This window comes from Ranitomeya imitator, chromosome 3 (assembly GCF_032444005.1).
Source record: "Ranitomeya imitator isolate aRanImi1 chromosome 3, aRanImi1.pri, whole genome shotgun sequence".
NCBI classification, from domain to species: domain Eukaryota; kingdom Metazoa; phylum Chordata; class Amphibia; order Anura; family Dendrobatidae; genus Ranitomeya; species Ranitomeya imitator.
This window is the reverse complement of record NC_091284.1, coordinates 584904243-584929132: the sequence shown is the minus strand read 5'-3', so window position 1 is coordinate 584929132 and position 24890 is coordinate 584904243. Positions and strand designations below refer to the sequence as shown.

Sequence of the window (24890 nt, the reverse complement as noted above, 5' to 3'; positions counted from 1 at the left end):
TATTGCATTTTAATGCAATGTCGCGGCGACAAAAAAAAACGTAATTCTGGCGTTTCGAATTTTTTTCTCGCTACGCTGTTTAGCGATCAGGTTAATGCTTTTTTTTAGTTTATAGATCGGGTGATTCTGAGCGCAGCGATACCAAATATGCGTAGATTTGATTTTTTTTTATTGATTTATTTTGATTGGGGCGAAAGGGGGGTGATTTAAACTTTTATATTTTTTTTATTTTTTTCACATTTTTTTCACATTTTTTTTTTACTTTTGCCATGCTTCAATAGCCTCCATGGGAGGCTAGAAGCAGGCACAGCACGATCGCCTCTGCTACATAGCAGCGATCTGCTGTTCGCTGCTATTTAGCTGAAAATCAGGTGTGCCGTGAGCGCCGTCCACAGGGTGGCGCTCACAGCTGCCGGCGATCAGTAACCATAGAGGTCTCAAGGACCTCTATGGTTACAATTCTGAAGCATCGCCGACCCCCGATCACGTGACGGGGGTCGGCGATGACATCATTTCCGGCCGCCCGGCCGGAAGCGGTAGTTAAATGCCGCTGGCTGCGTTTGACAGCGGCATTTAACTAGTTAATGCTCTCGCCTATTACGGGCACATGTCAGCTGTTCAAAACAGCTGACATGTCCCGGCTTTGATGCGGGCTCACCGCCGGAGCCCGCATCAAAGCAGGGGATCTGACCTCGGACGTATTATCCCGTCCGAGGTCAGAAAGGGGTTAAAGGGAATCTGTCACCCCAAAATTCGCCTGCAAGCTAAGGCTACCGCCATCAGGGGCTTATCTACAGCATTCTGTAATGCTGTAGATAAGCCCCCGATGTAACCTGCAAGATAAGAAAAACAAGTTAGATTATACTCACCTGGGGGCGGTCCCGGTGCGGTCCGGTCTGATGGGGGTCGCAGTCATGTGCCTCCCATCTTCATACGATGACATCCTCTTCTTGTCTTCCTGCCGCGGCTTTGGCGCAGGCGTACTTTATCTGCCCTGTTGAGGGCACAGCCAAGCACTGCAGTGCACAGGCGTCGGGAAAGGTCAGAGAGACCCAGTGCCTGCACACTGCAATACTTTACACTGCCCTCAACAGGGCAAATCAGTACACCTGCGCAGGAGCCGCGGCAGGAAGAAAAGAGGACATCATCGTATGAAGATGGAAGGCGCCGGACCGCGACGCCCATCGGACCCAAATAGAACCGGGACCGCCCCTGGGTGAGTATAATATAACCTGTTTTTCTTATCTTTCAGGATACATCGGGGGCTTATCTACAGCATTACAGAATGCTGTAGATAAGCCCCTGATGCTGGTGGCCTTAGCTTATAGGCGAATTTTGGGGTGACAGACTCCCTTTTACCTTGAGAGAATCGGTCACGAGCCACATTTTGTACCAAGAAATTATAAAGGCAATATTTTGAAAAAATAACAGATAACTAGTTCTGAAATGTTATCACTAGTAATTAGAGGGTTATTCTAGTTATTGTGGGTCAGTGGGCTAGTGTATCTACTATTTCTATTCTATATTCATATTTCATATAGCCATTGTAAAACTTGGACCAGTCATGTCCACAAATTTAGAAATTGACTGGCTATCTGTACTGGTCCCTGTAGTTGTCCAGTAACAAACAGGCAATCCTTGCATGTTTTGTGGCTGTCGAACAGCCGTGAGACATGAAGCCGAGAGGACTCGAACATATTTTTCGAGACACCGAAGACACGCAGTTAGCACATGAGCATGCTCAGATAACACCTTCTACCAACACGTTCGCTCATCACTAGCACCTTTATGTCATGTGAGAAAGTCACGTAACAACAACAAAACATACTCATATTGAATACCAATCAGAGTTGGCATGTTGACTATTGTTTTGATTAACTGTCCAGAAAAAATAATGGACAGACAACATTTTTTACAGACATATTAGAAACCACAATAAATCATTATGATAAGAGAGCCCATAACTCTGATGTGAAGACATCAGCTGCAGTCACTGTAAAATAATGATAATTCTAGTCAAAAATTTATCAGTTGTAGTTTCTTCCGCTTGATTTATTTTGAATGGGGCGAAAGGGGGGTGATTTAAACTTTTATATATTTTTTATTTTTTTCATATTTTATTAAAAAATATTTTTTTCTTTTGCCATGGTTCAATAGCCTTGGGAGGCTTGAAGGTGGCACAACTCAATCGCTTTTGCTACATAGAAGCTCAGATTGCTTCTATGTAGCTGAATTCCTGCATTGCTATGAGCCACAGGGTGGCGCTCATAGCAATCCGCCATCAACAACCATAGAGGTCTCAAGGAGACCTCTGGTTGTTATGCCAACGCATTGCTGGTCCTCGATCTTGTGACGGGGGTCAGTGATGCGCTCATTTCCGGCCTGATGGCCGGAAGTGGTAGTTAAATGTCGCTGTTTGACAGCAGCATTTAACTAGTCTTGCGGGCACATGTCAGCTGTACAAAACAACAGACATGTCCCGGCTTTGATGCGGGCTCACCGCCGGAGCCCGCATCAAAGCAGGGGATCTGACCTTGGACGTACTAATCTGTCCGAGGTCAGAAAGGGGTTAATGCAATGTTGCGGCGACCAAAAATCCGTAATTCTAGCGTTTTGAGTTTTTTTATCGCTACGCCGTTTAGCGATCAGGTTAACACTTTTTTATTGATAGATCGGGTGATTCTGAACGCGGCGATACAGAATATGTGTAGGTTTGATTTTTTTTTTTTCATTGTTTTATTTTGAATGGGGCAAAAGGGGGTGATTTAAACTTTTACTTTTTTTTCATATTTTGAAAAATATATATATTTTTTATTTTGGCATGATTCAATAGCCTCCATGGGAGGCTAGAAGCTGCCACAACTTGATCGGCTCTGCTACATAGGAGCGATACTCAGATCTCCCTTAGGTAGCAGAATTACTGCATTGCTATGAGTGCCGACCACTGGATGGCGCTCATAGCAATCTGGCATCAACAACCATAGAGGTTGTTATGCCAACGCGCCGATGACTCCATGATCATCCGGGGGTCACCGATGCGCGCATTTCCGTCCGGATGGCCGCAAGCGCTTGTTAAATGCTGCTGTGAGAGTTTGACAGCGGCATTTAACTAGTTAATAGGTGCGGGTGGATTGCGATTCCACCCGCGCCTATTGCGGGCACATGTCAGCTGTTCAAAACACCTGACATGTCCCGGCTTTGATGCGGGCTCACCGCCAGAGTCCACATCAAAGCGGGTTCTGCCCTAGGATGTACTATCCCGTTTGAAGGCAGAAAGGGGTTAAATATGTGCTCACATATTGTGAACACATATTTAATAGGGATCCATTTAGGATCCAAAAGAGCCGGACTGCCCATCACTACCGGGCGTCACTCAGCGCACTAGACACATCAGGAGGTGGAGCCCCCCTCCCGCACAATGAGGGGGGTGACATCACCAGCAAGGAGGAGGAGGCAACCTTAAATTCTTCATGGCTCGTCCTCCTCCTCCTATACTTCATCCTGTTTCTACCTGTCTGTTTTAGACTGCACTCACGCACCGAAGAACAGAGAGCCACAAGCCACACAGCAGGGGCCAACGAGGTTGGAGATTCCTGGTCTAGAATAACTGTAGAAAGTGTAATCGGAGATGACTATGGTAACCATACCTGAACTTCAAGCAGTTCCTTCACACTCTGAATGTCATGAGGACATTTGGATTTGCCCTCTTCTGTATCACTCCTTGGGCTCTCCTGAAGAACGCCAAGGCCAGATCTCCTGTGCAGACTGTCTTTCTTAATATCATGGAGCTCCTGAAATTGGCATTGATAATTTGTTAGTTCAAATTACATCACAGGGAAGAATGAGGGCTACAATTAATATTCTCTGGAACCATGTTGTGTCCTCTTGTATCAAAGGAAGAACTGATGTTCATGGCGGAGCTGTAAGAAGAAGGCTATCCGGCAGCACATGGGAATACACTGTCACCATGGCATCTCCTGTGAAGTGTTGTATCTATGTGGCTATTCTTCACCATTAATTTCCACAGCGATTTACAGACATTATCATCACTGTCCCCGATGGGGTACAAAATATAAATTTCCTATCAGTATGTCTTGGGAGTGTGGGAGCAAACCCACGCAAACATGGGGAGAACATAAAAACTCATTGCAGATGTTGTCCTTAGGGACATTGAAACCCAGGACATCAGCAAAGCAACAGTGCTAACCACTGAGCCACCGTGCTGCCCTTGCAAACATGAAGTCAGATCTTAGCATAGCATGCCATAGAGAAGAAGCTGAGCAGAATGATCTATAGATCAGTGGGAAAAGATTCAATATAACTTGGTTTTTCTTCAGTGTAATCCCTGGTGTTTGTATTCACGAGTCCACTAGGCGGTGGGTTACTGAATGTTGCCTTGGCTGCAACAGATTTCTTACAGAGAGCATCCTGTGATGATCTGTAACACTCTACATCATGTTCTGTTGTCCCCACAAACTAGAGGTGCCCTTTCACTTCGGCCCCATGTGGCTTGCATGTCCATTTACAAAGTACCATATTGAAACCTACCTCAGTATACATTGAACGATCCCTAATAGCTCTGTGAGGGTAAAAAGACATCTAAAAAATAAGACTTTTTATCACATAAAACCAAAAATGGCCACTTACATTTTCCAAAGAGGAATTCTTAGATGTCACTTCTTTAAGCTCTTTCATAAACATCTCTCGCACTTTGTTCAATTCATGTTCAAATTTCTCTCTTTCTTCTTTTTTCCAGTCATCAAACTTTCTCAACACGTCCTGCTCCATTGTTTTCTTCTGTTCATTTCCTTGTATCTATAGAAAAAGGATCCATGCACGTTTACAATACAGCATAAAGAAGGACCCTGCTCTCTGATCCATACAGAGCTTTAATTTGGCTAATTTATGGCACTCTTCTGCTTCATTAACACGTCCATTGTCCTAGACCAAGATGCACTGACCGGGGTAAAGTCTTCTGACCTGAACTTAACCGCCTCGCAGGCATAAATGGGGCTGTCAAGTTGGGGGCAGGAGTTCCAGGATCGGTCTGTGCATCCCAGTCTGTATTCAGAATAAGACAAGTGATTTGGGGAATCCGGCCTTCAGTGAAGGACTCTCCCCATTAACTCTGTATGGCCTTAGTATATATGCATTTAGGACTTATTTGTACATTAGCAACTTATTCCCATCTTATAAAACTATATACTGTAGCTTGGATAAGACATCACTTTTTGATTGGTGAGGGGACAGGGAGCTACATCAGTACAACAGCCCATTCAGTCTCAGGATTGGTGGTGTTCCCAGACACTAATCATAAAGTGATGGCGCATCCTAGCTATCATACGCCTGTACTGTTACATACTTAGGCAGTTAACTGGTTCATGCAGCTTTACATGAACACCCGAGCCTTACACTATGGCTGGTCCGACTAACTAAAGCAATTGTTACCATCCACCTCTCGTGTCTCCCCTCTTCCTCATAGTTTGTAAGCTTGCGAGCAGGGCCCTCATTCCTCCTGGTATCTGTTTTGAACTGTATTTCTGTCATGCTGTAATGTCTATTGTCTGTATAAGTCCCCTCTATAATTTGTAAAGCGCTGCGGAATATGTTGGCGCTATATAAATAAAATTATTATTATACGCCATCACTTTTAAAAAGATCTCTTACCTGTGAAAGCTTCTCTAAATGAGCTGCTTGTTCTGCCTCCAGATGACTTTTGGTAAGCTGTAGTTCTTCTTTTAGCCACTTTATTTCATGCTGCAGTTTATTACTCGCCTGGATCTCCTGCTTTCCTTTAAAAAGAGAACACACCATTAGTAGTAGAAGAACACACAAACACACGTCCATCTGGCTGTTTCTGTATCTCTCATTCTTTTCCCCATATGAATAGGAATAGATTCCCTTAGGATCACACTTTTATCTAATTGATCTACCATAAAATACACTGCTCAAAAAAAATAAAGGGAACACTAAAATCCCACATCCTAGATATCACTGAATGAAATATTCCAGTTGTAAATCTTTATTCATTACATAGTGGAATGTGTTGAGAACAATAAAACCTAAAAATGATCAACGTACATCACAATTAATATCCCACAGAGGTCTGGATTTGGAATGATGCTCAAAGTCAAAGTGGAAAATGAAGTTACAGGCTGATCCAACTTCAGTGGAAATGCCTCAAGACAAGGAAATGATGCTCCACGTGTCTGTATGACCTCCCTACAATGCATGGGCATGCTCCTGATGAGGCGGCGGATGGTCCCTGAGGCATCTCCTTCCAGACCTGGACTAAAGCATACGCCAACTCCTGGACAGTCTGTGGTGCAACATGACGTTGGTGGATGGTGCGAGACATGATGTCCCAGATGTGTTCAATCGGATTCAGATCTGAGGAACAGGCTGGCCAGTCCATAGCTTCAATGCCTTTATCTTGCAGGAACTGCTGACACACTCCAGCCACATGAGGTCTAGCATTATCCTGCATTAGGAGGAACCCAGGGCCAACCGCACCAGCATATGGTCTCACAAGGGGTCTGAGGATCTCATCTTGGTACCTAATGGAAGTCAGGCTACCTCTGGCGAGTACATGGAGGGCTGTGCGGCCGTCCAAAGAAATGCCACCCCACACCACTACTGACCCACTGCCAAACCGGTCATGCTGAAGGATGCTGCAGGCAGCAGATAGCTCTCCACGGCGTCTCCAGACTCTGTCACGTCTGTCACATGTGCTCAGTTTGAACTTGCTTTCAACTGTGAAGAGCACAGGGCGCCAGAGGCGAATTTGCCAATCCTGGTGTTCTGTGGCAAATGCCAAGCGTCCTTTATGGTGTTGGGCTGTGAGCACAACCCCCAACCGGGGAGGTCGGGCACTCAGACCATCCTCAAGGAGTCAGTTTCTAACAGTTTGTGCAGACACATGCACATTTGTGGCCTGCTGGAGGTCATTTTGCAGGGCTCTGGAGGTTCTCCTCCTGTTCCTCCTTGCACAAAGGCTGAGGTAGCAGTCCTGCTGCTGGGTTGTTGCCCTCCTACGGACCCCTCCACGACTCCTGGTGTACTGGCCTGTCTCCTGGTAGCGCCTCTGGACACTACACCGACAGACACAGCAAACCTTCTTGCCACAGCTCGCATTGATGTGCCATCCTGGATGAGATGCACTACCTGAGCCACTTGTGTGGGTTGTAGAGTCCGTCTCATGCTACCACGAGTGTGAAAGCACAACCAACATTCAAAAGTGACCAAAACATCAGGAAGAAACCATTGGTACCGAGATGTGGTCTGTGGTCCCCACCTGCAGAACCACTCCTTTATGGAGTGTGTCTTGATAATTGCCAATAATTTCCATCTGTTGTCTATTTCATTTGCACAACAGCATGTGAAATTGATTGTAAACAGTGTTGCTTCCTAAGTGGACAGATTGAGTTCATAGAAGTTTGATTTACTTGGAGTTATATTCTGTTGTTTAAGTGTTATCTTTATTTTTTTGAGCAGTGTATATAGAGGCCTATGAATAGTTCATTATACTATATAGAGGCCTCTGTGGAGTACATTATACTATATAGAGGCCTCTGGGGAGAGCATTATACTGTAAAGAGGCCTTTGGGGAGAGCATTATACTATATGGAGGACTAAGGGAAGTACATGATACTATATAGAGGCCTATGGGGAGTGCATTATGCTATATAGAGGCATATGGGGATTGAATTATACTATACAGAGGCCTATGAGGAGTGCGTTATACTATATGAAGGCTTATGGGGAGTGTATTATACTATATGGAGAGCTACGGCACTAAATATACTATATGGAGAATTACGGCATGCATTATACTATATTGAAGCCTATGTGGAGTGCATTACACTATAAGGAGGCGCACGGGGAGGACATTATACTATATGGAGGCCTAATAGGCGTGCATTATACTACAGAGAGACCTATGAGGAGTACAGTATACAATATGGAGGACTATGGGATGCATAATACTATATGGGGGCTATTTAGAGGGACATCATCATACAGTGTGGTGATTACAGAGAGGGAGCCATCATACAGTGTGGGAGCTCATGTGGGGTCTTTGCACAATGTGGGGGCCACCATACAGTGTTTGAGTCATCAAACAGTTCGGTGGCTACTACGGTCAGTATACTGTGTGAGGGAATTACACTGTGTATAGGGCAGCATCATACTGTGTAGAGTGGAGCTGTACAGTGGGAAGACTCGGAACATTATTTAATGTAAAGTGGGCACTTAATGATATAGGGGCACTCTGGTCATTATGGCTGTCGAAGGGGTACACAGAGGGCATTATAACATTCTAGGTGGCAAAATGCGGGCACTGTTTTCTAGGTCACTTACAGAGAGAATTAATATATTCTAGTGGTTTGTTTTACCAACTAGAGGGCACACAGTACCACACAGTAGGTGCAGTAATAAGGACACATGGCAGATGGCAGCAGCGGCTCAGGATTGGGGTATCAGCGGATGAGGAGTTTGTGCAGGTTGGGCATAGAGGGGGATGTTGCCTGAAATGTGAGAAGTCAGATGTGTAATCTCTGCAGCCGAGTCCTGGCTGGAAGAAGTTGTCATGTCGGTCTGGGCCAGACGGAAAAGACAGGAAAAGTGAATGACTCAATCAGAAAGAACTGCTGGATTTACAGGTGCCAAAACACTTCTGTGAATGTAGGCACTCTGTTAATCAACTGAAGTTCAGAGTGATAGATGGGGTTCCGATACAAAAGAGGGGTGGTGATAGGGTGAAGATGCTCAAAATGAAAGAATTGAGATGGATCTCTACCCTCAATACGTTGCAACCTAGGGGTGTTAATATAGAATATAATCTACAAATGTGTGCACCTTGATCTTATTAGACCCTCCTTGGTGCTATCTAATCAGTGTATTTTTATGCTTTTATGGTGTTCACATATATTTATATATATTTTTTGTTTTGTTTGTTTTAGGGATTGATGGCCAGGGACGACTGGAGGATATAGGATTGAGTGTCCCCGAAGTAATATATGTGCCTGCCCTTCTATATTTTCCCATTCCCCATACCCTCTGCTCCTTCTTCGTTTGTCATTATATGTGATTAAAGTTCATGCTATCCAAACATACTGTATGCTGCTCTGTTAACTATATCTTTTTATTGGCCATATGCCTAAGATCTGTGGACCTTATTTGATCAAGTGAGGGGATAAAGGGTTAAATTGTGCCTCTGTGCTCCTTTGTTGCCATGGATATGGCTGGTGGGAGTCTTTCTCCAGCTGGTGTTGGCGCGCGGTGTGCGCCTGTGTGTTGAGTCTGGGGCCGGCGAAGTAGACACGTGACATAGTCATGTGAACGCTCGCTGTCCCTGGCCAGTGCGCGTGCACACTCGCGCGGGTGGATGCTGGCGGCTGATCATTGCCACAAGTACATGTTCCGGATCATGCATGGATGTGTGAGTAATTGTGATAGGCTATACGAACCCAGGATTTAAGCGCCAATATCTTGGCCTTTATGCATTGGTGGATAAAGCTTTATATATGTGTGATTTGAATTGCATAAGGGGATTGGTGGGAGGTCACTATGACTACCAGTATACATAATGCGGATTGACTGGTGAACACAGGGGGCTGGCTTCAAGAATAATGATGTTTTCCCTATTTATGATTTCTTTTTTGATGTTTGTGATATATATTGTTATGATACTAATTTATTTATTATGTTAACTTTTTTAGAATATTATGTGTTTTCTGTATTATATGATGGTGGGCAGTACCTTGTTGGTGATTGGTGCATGTTTGTATCCACACTATATAAGGCTGCAATTTACTCTATGCTGTATACTTGATAAACACTACTATTGGTAGAAACGTTGTGTGATGGCGGAATAAAAGTTTTTCTAATTTTTTTTCACCTGGATTGGATGCTGTTCCTTTTCTTTTTCTTGGAGTCATTTATGTCAATTGAGTCTGTGGACTTGGAACATGCATCCTGATGCTTATCTGATGTGCAGTCCGCTGCTTTTTTCACTCAATCAGAAAGAACGTCAGCTGTAAGTTACTAAGTGTAACTGTACTGTGATCTTTTATGTGTCCTGCAGAAGTGGTATCTACTACTATATGGTCACTATATGGCGATATTATCAGTGTTGCTCTTTGTATAGTGTTGTGAATTCTGTGGTCAAGCTCCCTCCTGTGGTCATGAGTGGTACTTCGGCTGGTTCTGTCCATGAGCTTCCTCTGGTGGATGTGAGTGGGGCTGCGGCTTCTGAGTTTCCTTCCTCAGGTGACGAGGTTAAGTCGTTAGGTGCTGCTCTATTTAACTCCACCTAGTTCTTTGTTCCTGGCCTCCAGTCAATGTTCCAGTATTGGTCTTGCTCTCTCCTGGATCGTTCTTGTGACCTGTCTTCCCTGCATAAGCTAAGTTCTGCTTGTGTTACTTTTGTTTGCTATTTTTTCTGTCCAGCTTGCTATATTGGTTTGTCTTGCTTGCTGGAAGCTCTGGGACACAGAGGGAGCACCTCCGTACCGTTAGTCGGTGCGGAGGGTCTTTTTGCGCCCTCTGCGTGGTTGTTTGTAAGTTTTTGTGCTGACCGCAAAGCTATCTTTCCTATCCTCGGTCTATTCAGTAAGTCGGGCCTCACTTTGCTAAAATCTATTTCATCTCTGTGTTTGTATTTTCATCTTTACTCACAGTCATTATATGTGGGGGGCTGCCTTTTCCTTTGGGGAATTTCTCTGAGGCAAGGTAGGCTTATTTTTCTATCTTCAGGGCTAGCTAGTTTCTCAGGCTGTGCCGAGGCGCCTAGGTCTGGTCAGGAGCGCTCCACGGCTACTTCTAGTGTGGTGTGATAGGATTAGGGATTGCGGTCAGCAGAGTTTCCACGTCTCAGAGCTCCTCCTATTTTATTAGTAACTTTCAGGTCATTTTGTGTGCTCTTAACCACCAGGTCCATTGTGGTTCTGAATCACCAGTTCATAACAGTACTGGAGGCCCAAAGTACTAATGCTTCTCAATAGAGGGAAAAGAGAAGTTCTGAGACCATTTTTTTTTCTTTGCACTGTGTTTTGTCTTTCTTTTCTCCTTTACATCTGGGTGGTTCAGAACACAGGTGTAGACATGAACATTCAAGGTCTGTCCTCTTTGATGGATAATCTCACTATAAGTGTACAGAACATTCAAGATTTAGTGGTTCAGAATCCTATGTTAGAACCTAAAATTCCTATTCCTGAGTTATTTTCTGGAGATAGAGCTAAGTTTCTGAATTTCAAAAATAATTGTAAACTATTTCTGGCTTTGAAACCCCGCTCCTCTGGTGACCCAGTTCAACAAGTAAAGATCATTATTTCTTTATTACGTGGCGACCCTCAAGACTGGGCATTTTCCCTTGTGCCAGGAGATCCTGCATTATGTGATATTTGTCATGATCCCAATGGCAGAGGATCACAAAAGGACAAGCAGAAAAAACAAAACAAGCTCTAGGGTGATGGAAACTGAGCTGACCGCGATCCTGAACCTAATTCACACAACTAGCAGTAGCCGGGGAACGTGCCTACGATGATTCCTAGACGTCTCGCGCCAGCCGAAGGACTAACTTCCCCTATTAGAAGAAACACAGACCTCTCTTGCCTCCAGAGAAACACCCCACAGAAATAGCAGCCCCCCACATGTAATGACGGTAAAATGAGAGGAAAGCACATACGTAGTTATGAAAACAGATTCAGCAAAATGAGGCCCGCTAAAGCTAGATAGCAGAGGATACAAAAGTGAACTGCGCGGTCAGCGAAAAACCCTACAAAAAACCATCCTGAAATTACTTGAACTCATGTGCCAACTCATGGAACATGAGGAGTAATATCAGCCCACTAGAGCAACCAGCAAAAAGGAATCACATATCTGCAAGCTGGACTAAGACAAAAATTAAGCAAAACGTGGAACAGGAAAATCAAAAACTTAGCTTGTCCTGAAGATTACAGAAGCGGGAAGCAGAGGTAACAAGACACACTGATTACATTGATAGCCGGCGAGGAAATGACAAGAAAGCCAGGTTAAATAGGAAACTCCCATATCCTGATAGAACAGGTGGACACCAGAGACCGCAGAGAACACAAGTCACCCAGTACCATCTGTAACCACCAGAGGGAGCCCAAAAACAGAATCCACAACAGTACCCCCCCCTTGAGGAGGGGTCACCGAGCCCTCACGAGAACCACCAGGGTGACCAGGATGAGCCCTATGAAATGCACGGACCAAATCAGCAGCATGAACATCAGAGGCAACCACCCAAGAATTATCCTCCTGACCATAACCCTTCCACTTGACCAAATATTGGAGTTTCCGTCTGGAAACACGAGAATCCAAGATCTTCTCCACAACATACTCCAATTCTCCCTCCACCAGCACCGGAGCAGGAGGCTCAAGCGAAGGAACAACAGGTACCTCATACTTCCGCAACAACGACCGATGGAACACATTATGAATAGCAAACGATGCCGGGAGATCCAAACGAAACGACACAGGGTTAAGAATTTCCAAGATCCTATAGGGACCGATGAACCGAGGCTTGAACTTAGGAGAAGAGACCTTCATAGGAACAAAACGAGAAGACAACCACACCAAGTCCCCAACACGAAGTCGAGGACCCACGCGGCGACGGCGATTAGCAAACTGCTGAGCCCTCTCCTGGGACAACTTCAAATTGTCCACCACATGACTCCAAATCTGATGCAACCTATCCACCACCATGTCCACTCCAGGACAATCAGAAGGCTCCACCTGACCAGAGGAAAAACGAGGATGAAACCCCGAATTACAAAAGAAAGGAGAAACCAAGGTAGCAGAACTAGCCCGATTATTAAGGGCAAATTCGGCAAGCGGTAAAAAGGTAACCCAGTCGTCTTGATCAGCAGAAACAAAACACCTTAAATAAGTTTCCAAGGTCTGATTAGTTCGTTCCGTCTGGCCATTCGTCTGAGGATGGAATGCAGACGAAAAGGACAAACCAATGCCCATCTTAGCACAGAACGTCCGCCAAAATCTAGACACAAACTGTCAGAAACGATGTTCTCCGGAATCCCATGCAAACGAACCACGTTCTGAAAAAACAGAGGGACCAACTCAGAGGAGGAAGGTAACTTAGGCAAGGGTACCAGATGAACCATCTTAGAAAAGCGGTCACACACAACCCAGATGACGGACATTTTCTGAGAGACAGGGAGATCCGAAATAAAGTCCATGGAAATGTGCGTCCAAGGCCTCTTCGGGATAGGCAAAGGTGACAACAATCCACTGGCCCGAGAACAGCAAGGCTTAGCCCGAGCGCAAACTTCACAAGACTGCACAAAAGAACGCACATCCCTCGACAAGGAAGGCCACCAAAAAGACCTGGCCACCAAGTCTCTAGTACCAAATATTCCAGGATGACCTGCCAACGCAGAAGAATGGACCTCGGAGATGACTCTACTGGTCCAATTATCCGGAACAAACAGTCTTTCAGGCGGACAACGATCAGGTTTATCCGCCTGAAACTCCTGCAAAGCACGTCGCAAGTCTGGGGAGACAGCCGACAAAATCACCCCATCCCTAAGGATACCAGTGGGCTCAGAATTTCCAGGGGAGTCAGGCACAAAACTCCTAGAAAGAGCATCCGCCTTCACATTCTTTGAACCTGGCAGGTATGAAACCACAAAATCGAAACGGGAGAAAAACAGTGACCAACGAGCCTGTCTAGGATTCAGACGCTTGGCAGACTCAAGGTAAATCAGATTTTTGTGATCAGTCAAGACCACCACACGATGTCTAGCACCCTCAAGCCAATGACGCCACTCCTCAAATGCCCACTTCATGGCCAAACGCTCCCGATTACCAACATCATAATTCCGCTCAGTGGGCGAAAACTTTCTAGAAAAGAACGCACATGGCTTCATCACTGAGCAATCGGAGCTTCTCTGTGACAAAACCGCCCCCGCTCCAATCTCGGAAGCATCAACCTCAACCTGAAAAGGAAGCGAAACATCTGGCTGACGCAACACAGGAGCAGAAGAAAACCGGCGCTTAAGTTCCTGAAAGGCCTCCACAGCCGCAGGAGACCAATCAGCAACATCAGCACCCTTCTTAGTCAAATCCGTCAAAGGCTTAACAACACTAGAAAAATTAGTTATGAAACGACGACAAAAATTAGCAAAGCCCAAGAACTTCTGTAGACTCTTAAGAGATGTAGGCTGCGTCCAGTCACAAATAGCCTGAACCTTGACGGGATCCATCTCAATAGTAGAAGGGGAAAAAATATACCCCAAAAAAGAAATCTTCTGGACTCCAAAGAGACACTTTGAACCTTTTACAAACAAAGAATTGGCCCGCAGGACCTGAAACACCTTCCTGACCTGCTGAACATGGGACTCCCAGTCATCAGAAAAAACCAAAACATCATCCAAATACACAATCATAAATTTATCCAGATATTCACGGAAAATATCGTGCATAAAGGACTGGAAGACAGAAGGAGCATTAGAAAGTCCAAAAGGCATCACCAAATACTCAAAATGGCCCTCAGGCGTATTAAATGCGGTTTTCCACTCATCACCCTGCTTTATCCGCACAAGATTATACGCACCCCGAAGATCAATCTTAGTGAACCATTTAGCCCCCTTAATGCGAGCGAACAAATCAGTCAACAATGGCAAAGGATACTGATATTTGACTGTAATCTTATTCAAAAGACGGTAATCTATACAAGGCCTCAAGGAACCATCTTTTTTGGCCACGAAAAAAAAAACCTGCTCCCAAAGGGGACGAAGATGGACGGATATGTCCCTTTTCCAAGGACTCCTTAACATAATCCCGCATAGCAGTATGCTCTGGCACTGACAGATTGAACAAACGACCTTTAGGAAATTTACTGCCTGGAATTAAATCTATAGCACAATCGCAATCCCTGTGAGGAGGAAGCGAATTGAGCTTAGGCTCCTCAAAAACATCCCGATAATCAGACAAAAATACAGGAACCTCAGAAGGAGTAGATGAAGCGATAGAAATCGGAGGTGCATCATCATGAACCCCCTGACATCCCCAGCTTAACACAGACATCGTTTTCCAGTCCAAGACTGGGTTATGAGTTTGTAACCATGGCAGACCAAGCACTAAGACATCATGTAAATTATACAGTACCAGGAAGCGAATCACCTCCTGATGAACGGGAGTCATACGCATGGTCACTTGTGTCCAGTACTGAGGTTTATTCATAGCCAAAGGTGTAGAGTCAATTCCTTTCAAAGGAATAGGGACTTCCAGAGGCTCCAGACTAAACCCACAGCGGTTGGCAAATGACCAATCCATAAGACTCAGGGCAGCGCCTGAATCCACATAGGCATCGACGGAAATGGCTGATAATGAACAAATCAGAGTCACAGACAGAATGAACTTAGACTGTAAAGTACTAATGGCAACAGACTTATCAACCTTTTTTGTGCGTTTAGAGCATGCTGATATAACATGAGCTGAATCACCACAATAAAAACACAACCCATTTTTCCGCCTATAGTTTTGCCGTTCACTTCTGGACTGAATTCTATCACATTGCATTGTCTCAGGTGCCTGTTCAGAAGACACCGCCAAATGGTGCACAGGTTTGCGCTCCCGTAAACGCCGATCAATCTGAATAGCCATAGTCATAGACTCATTCAGACCTGTAGGCGCAGGGAACCCCACCATAACATCTTTAATGGCCTCAGAAAGGCCCTCTCTGAATCTTGCAGCCAGGGCGCACTCATTCCACTGAGTAAGCACCGACCATTTCCGAAATTTCTGACAATATATTTCTGCTTCATCTTGCCCCTGAGAGAGAGCCAATAAAGCTTTTTCAGCCTGAATCTCTAGGTTAGGTTCCTCATAGAGCAAACCCAATGCCAGAAAAAACGCATCCACATTGAGCAACGCAGGATCCCCTGGTGCCAATGCAAATGCCCAATTCTGAGGGTCACCCCGCAGGAAAGATATAACAATCTTGACTTGCTGAGCAGGGTCTCCAGAGGAGCGAGATTTCAAAGAAAGAAACAACTTGCAATTGTTCCTAAAATTCAGAAAACTAGATCTATCTCCAGAAAAAAAACTCTGGGATAGGAATTCTAGGTTCAGACATAGGAGCATGTACAACAAAATCTTGTATATTTTGAACCTTAGCAGCAAGATTATTCAGGCTGGAAGCCAAACTCTGGACGTCCATGATAAACAGCTGAGGTCAGAGCCATTCAAGGATTAAGAGGAGGTAAGACGCAGCCAGGCTGCAATTAAGGCTAGGCAGCAAACTCTGAGGGAAAAGAAAAAAAAAAAAAAAAAAACTTCCTCAGACTACTTTTCCTCCTGCTTCAGCCAATACGATTACCACTTTTTGGGCCGGCTATACTGTCATGATCCCAATGGCAGAGGATCACAAAAGGACAAGCAGAAAAAACAAAACAAGCTCTAGGGTGATGGAAACTGAGCTGACCGCGATCCTGAACCTAATTCACACAACTAGCAGTAGCCGGGGAACGTGCCTACGATGATTCCTAGACGTCTCGCGCCAGCTGAAGGACTAACTTCCCCTATTAGAAGAAACACAGACCTCTCTTGCCTCCAGAGAAACACCCCATAGAAATAGCAGCCCCCCACATGTAATGACGGTGAAATGAGAGGAAAGCACATACGTAGTTATGAAAACAGATTCAGCAAAATGAGGCCCGCTAAAGCTAGATAGCAGAGGATACAAAAGTGAACTGCGCGGTCAGCGAAAAACCCTACAAAAAACCATCCTGAAATTACTTGAACTCATGTGCCAACTCATGGAACATGAGGAGTAATATCAGCCCACTAGAGCAACCAGCAAAAAGGAATCACATATCTGCAAGCTGGACTAAGACAAAAATTAAGCAAAACGTGGAACAGGAAAATCAAAAACTTAGCTTGTCCTGAAGATTACAGAAGCGGGAAGCAGAGGTAACAAGACACACTGATTACATTGATAGCCGGCGAGGAAATGACAAGAAAGCCAGGTTAAATAGGAAACTCCCATATCCTGATAGAACAGGTGGACACCAGAGACCGCAGAGAACACAAGTCACCCAGTACCATCTGTAACCACCAGAGGGAGCCCAAAAACAGAATCCACAACAGATATTGATGCGTTTTTTCTGGCGCTCGGATTGCTTTATGATGAACCTAATTCAGTGGATCAGGCAGAGAAAATCTTGCTGGCTCTGTGTCAGGGCCAGGATGAGGTAGAGATATATTGTCAGAAGTTTAGGAAGTGGTCTGTGCTCACTCAATGGAATGAATGTGCTCTGGCAGCAATTTTCAGAAAGGGTCTCTCTGAAGCCCTTAAGGATGTCATGGTGGGATTTCCTATGCCTGCTGGTCTGAATGAGTCTATGTCTTTGGCCATTCAGATCGATTGACGCATACGTGAGCGTAAAACTGTGCACCATTTGGCGGTATAATCTGAGTATAAACCTGAGCCTATGCAATGTGATAGGACTTTGACCAGAGCTGAACGACAAGAACACAGACGTCAGAATGGGCAGTGTTTTTACTGTGGTGATTCCACTCATGTTATCTCCGATTGTCCTAAGCGCACCAGGCGTTTCGCTAGGTCTGCCACCATTGGTATGGTACAGTCGAAATTTCTTTTGTCCGTTACTTTGATCTGCTCTTTGTCATTCTATTCTGTCATGGCATTTGTGGATTCAGGCGCTGCCCTGAATTTGATGGACTTGGAGTTTGCTAGGCGCTGTGGGTTTTTCTTGGAAACCTTGCAGTATCCTATTCCATTGAGAGGAATTGATGCTACGCCTTTGGCCAAGAATAAGCCTCAGTACTGGACCCAACTGACCATGTGCATGGCTCCTGCGCATCAGGAGGATATTCGCTTTTTGGTGTTGCATAATCTGCATGACGTGGTCGTGTTGGGGTTGCCATGGCTACAAGTCCATAACCCAGTATTGGATTGGAAATCTATGTCTGTGTCCAGCTGGGGTTGTCAGGGGGTACATGGTGATGTTCCATTTCTGTCTATTTCATCATCCACCCCTTCTGAGGTCCCAGAGTTCTTGTCGGATTACCGGGATGTATTTGATGAGCCCAAGTCCAGTGCCCTACCTCCGCATAGGGATTGCGATTGTGCTATCGATTTGATTCCTGGTAGTAAGTTTCCTAAAGGTCGACTGTTTAATTTGTCTGTGCCTGAGCACGCCGCTATGCGGAGTTACGTAAAGGAATCCTTGGAGAAGGGTCATATTCGGCCGTCGTCGTCGCCATTGGGAGCAGGGTTCTTTTTTGTGGCCAAGAAGGATGGTTCGTTAAGACCTTGTATTGATTACCGCCTTCTAAATAAAATCACAGTCACATTTCAGTACCCCTTGCCGCTGCTGTCTGATTTGTTTGCTCGGATTAAGGGGGCTAGTTGGTTCACCAAGATAGATCTTCGTGGTGCGTATAATCTTGTGCGTATTAAACAGGGCGATGAATGGAAAACAGCATTTAATACGCCCGAGGGCCATTTTGAGTACCTGGTTATGCCATTCGGGCTTTCCAATTCTCCATCAGTATTTCAGTCCTTTATGCATGACATCTTCCGAGAGTACCTGGATAAATTCCTGATTGTATACTTGGATGATATTTTGGTCTTCTCGGATGATTGGGAGTCTCATGTGAAGCAGGTCAGAATGGTGTTCCAGGTCCTGCGTGCGAATTCTTTGTTTGTGAAGGGGTCAAAGTGTGTCTTTGGTGTTCAGAAGGTTTCATTTTTGGGTTTCATTTTTTCCCCTTCTACTATCGAGATGGACCCTGTTAAAGGTCAGGCCATTTATGATTGGACTCAGCCGACATCTCTGAAGAGTCTGCAAAAGTTCCTGGGCTTTGCTAATTTTTATCGTCGCTTCATCAATAATATTTCTAGTATTGCTAAACCGTTGACTGATTTAACCAAGAAGGGTGCTGATGTGGTCAATTGGTCTTCTGCTGCTGTGGAAGCTTTTCAGGAGTTGAAGCGTCGTTTTTCTTCTGCCCCTGTGTTGTGCCAGCCAGATGTTTCGCTCCCGTTCCAGGTCGAGGTTGATGCTTCTGAGATTGGAGTAGGGGCTGTTTTGTCGCAAAGAAGTTCTGATGGCTCGGTGATGAAACCATGTGCCTTCTTTTCCAGGAAGTTTTCGCCTGCTGAGCGTAATTATGATGTTGGCAATCGAGAGTTGCTGGCCATGAAGTGGGCATTCGAGGAGTGGCGTCATTGGCTTGAAGGAGCTAAGCATCGCGTGGTGGTCTTGACTGATCACAAGAACTTGACTTATCTCGAGTCTGCCAAACGGTTGAATCCTAGACAGGCTCGTTGGTCGCTGTTTTTCTCCCGTTTTGACATTGTGGTTTCGTACCTTCCGGGCTCTAAGAATGTGAAGGCGGATGCCCTGTCTAGGAGTTTTGTGCCCGACTCTCCGGGTTTGCCTGAGCCGGCGGGTATTCTCAAAGAGGGGGTAATTTTGTCTGCCATCTCCCCTGATTTGCGGCGGGTGCTGCAAAAATTTCAGGCTAATAGACCTGACCGTTGCCCAGCGGAGAAACTGTTTGTCCCTGATAAATGGACGAGTAGAGTTATCTCTGAGGTTCATTGTTCGGTGTTGGCTGGTCATCCTGGAATCTTTGGTACCAGAGATTTGGTGGCTAGATCCTTCTGGTGGCCATCTCTGTCGCGGGATGTGCGTTCGTTTGTGCAGTCCTGTGGGATTTGTGCTCGGGCTAAGCCCTGCTGTTCTCGTGTCAGTGGGTTGCTTTTGCCCTTGCCGGTCCCGAAGAGGCCCTGGACACATATCTCTATGGATTTTATTTCGGATCTCCCCGTCTCTCAAAAGATGTCGGTCATTTGGGTGGTTTGTGATCGCTTCTCTAAGATGGTCCATTTGGTACCCTTGTCTAAATTGCCTTCCTCCTCTGATTTGGTGCCATTGTTTTTCCAGCATGTGGTTCGTTTACATGGCATTCCGGAGAACATCGTTTCTGACAGAGGTTCCCAGTTTGTTTCGAGGTTTTGGCGAGCCTTTTGTGCTAGGATGGGCATTGATTTGTCTTTTTCCTCGGCTTTCCATCCTCAGACAAATGGCCAAACTGAACGAACCAATCAGACCTTGGAAACATATCTGAGATGTTTTGTTTCTGCTGATCAGGATGATTGGGTGTCCTTTTTGCCTTTGGCTGAGTTCGCCCTTAATAATCGGGCCAGCTCGGCTACTTTGGTTTCGCCATTTTTCTGCAATTCTGGTTTCCATCCTCGTTTCTATTCAGGGCAGGTTGAGTCTTCGGACTGTCCTGGTGTGGATACTGTGGTGGATAGGTTGCAGCAGATTTGGACTCATGTGGTGGACAATATGACATTGTCCCAGGAGAAGGCTCAACGTTTCGCTAACCGTAGGCGCTGTGTGGGTCCCCGACTTCGTGTTGGGGATTTGGTTTGGTTGTCGTCTCGTTATATTCCAATGAAAGTTTCCTCTCCTAAGTTTAAGCCTCGTTTCATTGGTCCGTATAGGATTTCTGAGGTTCTTAATCCTGTGTCTTTTCGTTTGACCCTTCCAGCTTCTTTTTCCATCCATAATGTATTCCATAGGTCATTGTTGCGGAGATACGTGGCACCTGTGGTTCCATCCGTTGATCCTCCTGCCCCGGTTTTGGTTGAGGGGGAGTTGGAGTATATAGTGGAGAAGATTTTGGATTCTCGTATTTCGAGACGGAAACTCCAGTACCTGGTTAAGTGGAAGGGTTATGGTCAGGAAGATAATTCCTGGGTCTTTGCCTCTGATGTTCAGGCTGCCGATCTGGTTCGTGCCTTTCATTTGGCTCATCCTGTTCGGCCTGGGGGCTCTGGTGAGGGTTCGGTGACCCCTCCTCAAGGGGGGGGTACTGTTGTGAATTCTGTGGTCAAGCTCCCTCCTGTGGTCATGAGTGGTACTTCGGCTGCTTCTGTCCATGAGCTTCCTCTGGTGGATGTGAGTGGGGCTGCGGCTTCTGAGTTTCCTTCCTCAGGTGACGAGGTTAAGTCATTAGGTGCTGCTCTATTTAACTCCACCTAGTTCTTTGTTCCTGGCCTCCAGTCAATGTTCCAGTATTGGTCTTGCTCTCTCCTGGATCGTTCTTGTGACCTGTCTTCCCTGCATAAGCTAAGTTCTGCTTGTTTTACTTTTGTTTGCTATTTTTTCTGTCTAGCTTGCTATATTGGTTTGTCTTGCTTGCTGGAAGCTCTGGGACACAGAGGGAGCACCTCCGTACCGTTAGTCGGTGCGGAGGGTCTTTTTGCGCCCTCTGCGTGGTTGTTTGTAGGTTTTTGTGCTGACCGCAAAGCTATCTTTCCTATCCTCGGTCTATTCAGTAAGTCGGGCCTCACTTTGCTAAAATCTATTTCATCTCTGTGTTTGTATTTTCATCTTTACTCACAGTCATTATATGTGGGGGGCTGCCTTTTCCTTTGGGGAATTTCTCTGAGGCAAGGTAGGCTTATTTTTCTATCTTCAGGGCTAGCTAGTTTCTCAGGCTGTGCCGAGGCGCCTAGGTCTGGTCAGGAGCACTCCACGGCTACTTCTAGTGTGGTGTGATAGGATTAGGGATTGCGGTCAGCAGAGTTTCCACGTCTCAGAGCTCGTCCTATTTTATTAGTAACTTTCAGGTCATTTTGTGTGCTCTTAACCACCAGGTCCATTGTGGTTCTGAATCACCAGTTCATAACAGTATAGAGCTTTTTATTAGTAACAGCACAGTCATCTGCAGAGTTTCTCCTACATCCACCATAGTTGTAATCATGGTTGCCTAGTCAGCAGGGCCAGCGTCAACACCCGGCGCAACCGGGCAAGTGACGGGTGCTGACGCTATTTTTTATTTTAATTCTTTTTTTTACCAGGGATATGGTGCCCACACTGCTATATACTACGTGGCTGTGTTATATAGTACGTGGCTGTGCTATATACTAGGTGGGCTGTGCTATATACTACACAGCTGCTATATACTACATGGGCTGTTATATGCTACGTGGCTGTGCTATATACCACGTGGACTGTGCTATATGCTACGCGGACTGTTATATGCTACGTGGCTGTGCTATATACTACGTGGCTGCTATATACTATGTGGGCTGTGTTATATGCTACGTGGGCTGTGCTATATACTACGTGGGCTGTGCTATATACTACATGGCTGTGCTATATACTATGTAGCTGTGCTATATCCTACGTGGGCTGTTATATGCTACGTGGCTGTGCTATATACTACGTGGCTGTGCTATATACTACGTGGCTGTGCTATATACTGAGTGGCGGGGCTATATACTGAGTGGCTGGGCTATATACTGAGTGGCTGGGCTATATACTGCGTGGCTGGGCTATATACTACATAGCTGTGCTATACACTACGTGGCTGTGCTATATACTGCGTGGCTGTGCTATATACTGCGTGGCTGTGCTATATACTACCCACTTTTCACTTTTACAAATGTTCTACGTTAATACTTTCTAATGTTTACTTTAAAAAGTTTTCCATTAAAAAATTGTCATATTCAATGTATGCAGTTTTTTTTCTTTGCAGCAAGTTTAGCTAACAATAAAATGTCTACTGGTAACTGAGGAAGAAGGAGTACGTCACAAAAAATGGCATATAAGGGGTTGACTTACTGTACAGACCAAAAGTTTGGACACACCTTCTCATTTAAAGATTTTTCTGTATTTTCATGACTATGAAAATTGTACATTCACACTGAAGGCATCAAAACTATGAATTAACACATGTGGAATTATATACTTAACAAAAAGTGTGAAACAACTGAAAATATGTCTTATATTCTAGGTTCTTCAAAGTAGCCACCTTTTGCTTTGATGACTGCTTTGCACACTCTTGGCATTCTCTTGATGAGCTTCAAGAGGTAGTCACCCCGAATGGTCTTCGAACAATCTTGAAGGAGTTCCCAGAGATGCTTAGCACTTGCTGGCCATTTTGCCTTCACTCTGCGGTCCAGCTCACTCCAAACCATCTCGATTGGGTTCAGGTTTGGTGACTGTGGTGGCCAGGTCATCTGGCGTAGCACCCCATCACTCTCCTTCTTGGTCAAATAGCCCTTACACAGCCTGGAGGTGTGTTTGGGGTCATTGTCCTGTTGAAAAATAAATGAGGGTCCAACTAAACGCAAACCGGATGGAATAGCATGCCGCTGCAAGATGCTGTGGTAGCCATGCTGGTTCAGTATGCCTTCAATTTTGAATAAATCCCCAACAATGTCACCAGCAAAGCACCCCCACACCATCACACCTCCTCCTCCATGCTTCACGGTGGGAACCAGGCATGTAGAGTCCATCCGTTCACCTTTTCTGCGTCGCACAAAGACACGGTGGTTGGAACCAAAGATCTCAAATTTGGACTCATCAGATCAAAGCACAGATTTCCACTAGTGTCTAATGTCCATTCCTTGTGTTCTTTAGCCCAAACAAGTCTCTTCTGCTTGTTGCCTGTCCTTAGCAGTGGTTTCCTAGCAGCTATTTTACCATGAAGGCCTGCTGCACAAAGTTTTCTCTTAACAGTTGTTGTAGAGATGTGTCTGCTGCTAGATCTCTGTGTGTCCTGCAATTTCTGAGGCTGGTGACTCGGATAAACTTATCCTCAGAAGCAGAGGTGACTCTTGGCCTTCCTTTCCTGGGACGGTCCTCATGTGAGCCACATGTGAGTTTCCTTGTAGCGCTTGATGGTTTTTGCCACTGCACCTGGGGACACTTTCAAAGTTTTCCCAATTTTTCGGACTGACTGACCTTCATTTCTTAAAGTAACGATGGCCACTCATTTTTCTTTACTTAGAATTTGTTTTATGGCAAGAAAAAAGCAGCTAACAGTCTATTCAGTAGAACTATCAGCTGTGTATCCACCAGACTTCTGCACAACACAATTGATGGTCCCAACCCCAATTATAAGGCAAAAAATCCCACTTATTAAACCTGACAGGGCACACCTGCAAAGTGAAAACCATTCCCGGTGACTACCTCTTGAAGTTCATCAAGAGAATGCCAAGAGTGTGTAAAGCAGTCATCAAAGCAAAAGGTGGCTACTTTGAATAACCTAGAATATAAGACATAATTTCAGTTGTTTCACACTTTTTTGTTAAATACGGTATATAATTCCACATGTGTTAATTCATAGTTTTGATGCCTTCAGTGTGATTGTACAATTTTCATAGTCATGAAAATGCAGAAAAATCTTTAAATGAGAAGGTGTGTCTAAACTTTTGGTCTGTACTGTACATAAAGCCCCTCTGCTGTATGGTATTGTAGTATTTACAATAGCTATCACTTATGTAAGAAGTGAAATCTGGCATTGTACTATACCTCTATTTCTCTGCTGTATCTGTGCATCATGAATTGTGGTATGTGTTAAAGGAGCCCACTGAGACTCTTTCGCCCGGGGCCCTCAAAAACCTGGAGCCGACCCTGCTAGTTAGGGTCCCACTCAGAAGTTTTGCCCCCCCTGAACCAAAACTATAGCTATGCCTCTGCCCGCTGTCTTATATTGATGACCTATAAATATTTCAGTCCTCAACAAACCCTTTAATACACATCTTTGGTGAACACATACAAAGAAAAAAAAAATCACATTTTCTTCAAAATATCAAAAATACTTAAAAACATAATTCTTTAGTAGTCATTCTTAGAAATTCTGTCAAGTTATTTCTGTGTCCGCACTTGAGGCCTGAGTAATCTGGGGACATAAAATAGCTGACAGCTAGCTTGGTTCAAGAGTCATCAAGGACATAGCGTTTTATGTCCCTCTAAGAACAGACAATGCGCTGACAACTGGAAGTGACTGGCAATCATGAAACATACAGAGGCTTTATTTTTGTAGAAAATAACACGGCCTCAAATTAAATG

General features: G+C 45.0%; 1 protein-coding gene across 3 annotated transcripts in view; it reads right to left on the bottom strand.

Annotated features, from left to right (window-relative positions):
- Window positions 1–24890, bottom strand: part of DZIP1 (DAZ interacting zinc finger protein 1) — a 158356-nt gene that overhangs the window by 107542 nt on the left and 25924 nt on the right. For all 3 annotated transcript variants that reach the window (XM_069758038.1, XM_069758039.1, XM_069758040.1), the window contains exons 4-6: window positions 5668–5792; window positions 4648–4815; window positions 3648–3791 (exon numbers count right to left, since the gene is read on the bottom strand). In XM_069758038.1, the coding sequence (XP_069614139.1) occupies window positions 3648–3791; window positions 4648–4815; window positions 5668–5792 (437 nt within the window). The remainder of the gene's footprint in view (window positions 1–3647; window positions 3792–4647; window positions 4816–5667; window positions 5793–24890) is intronic.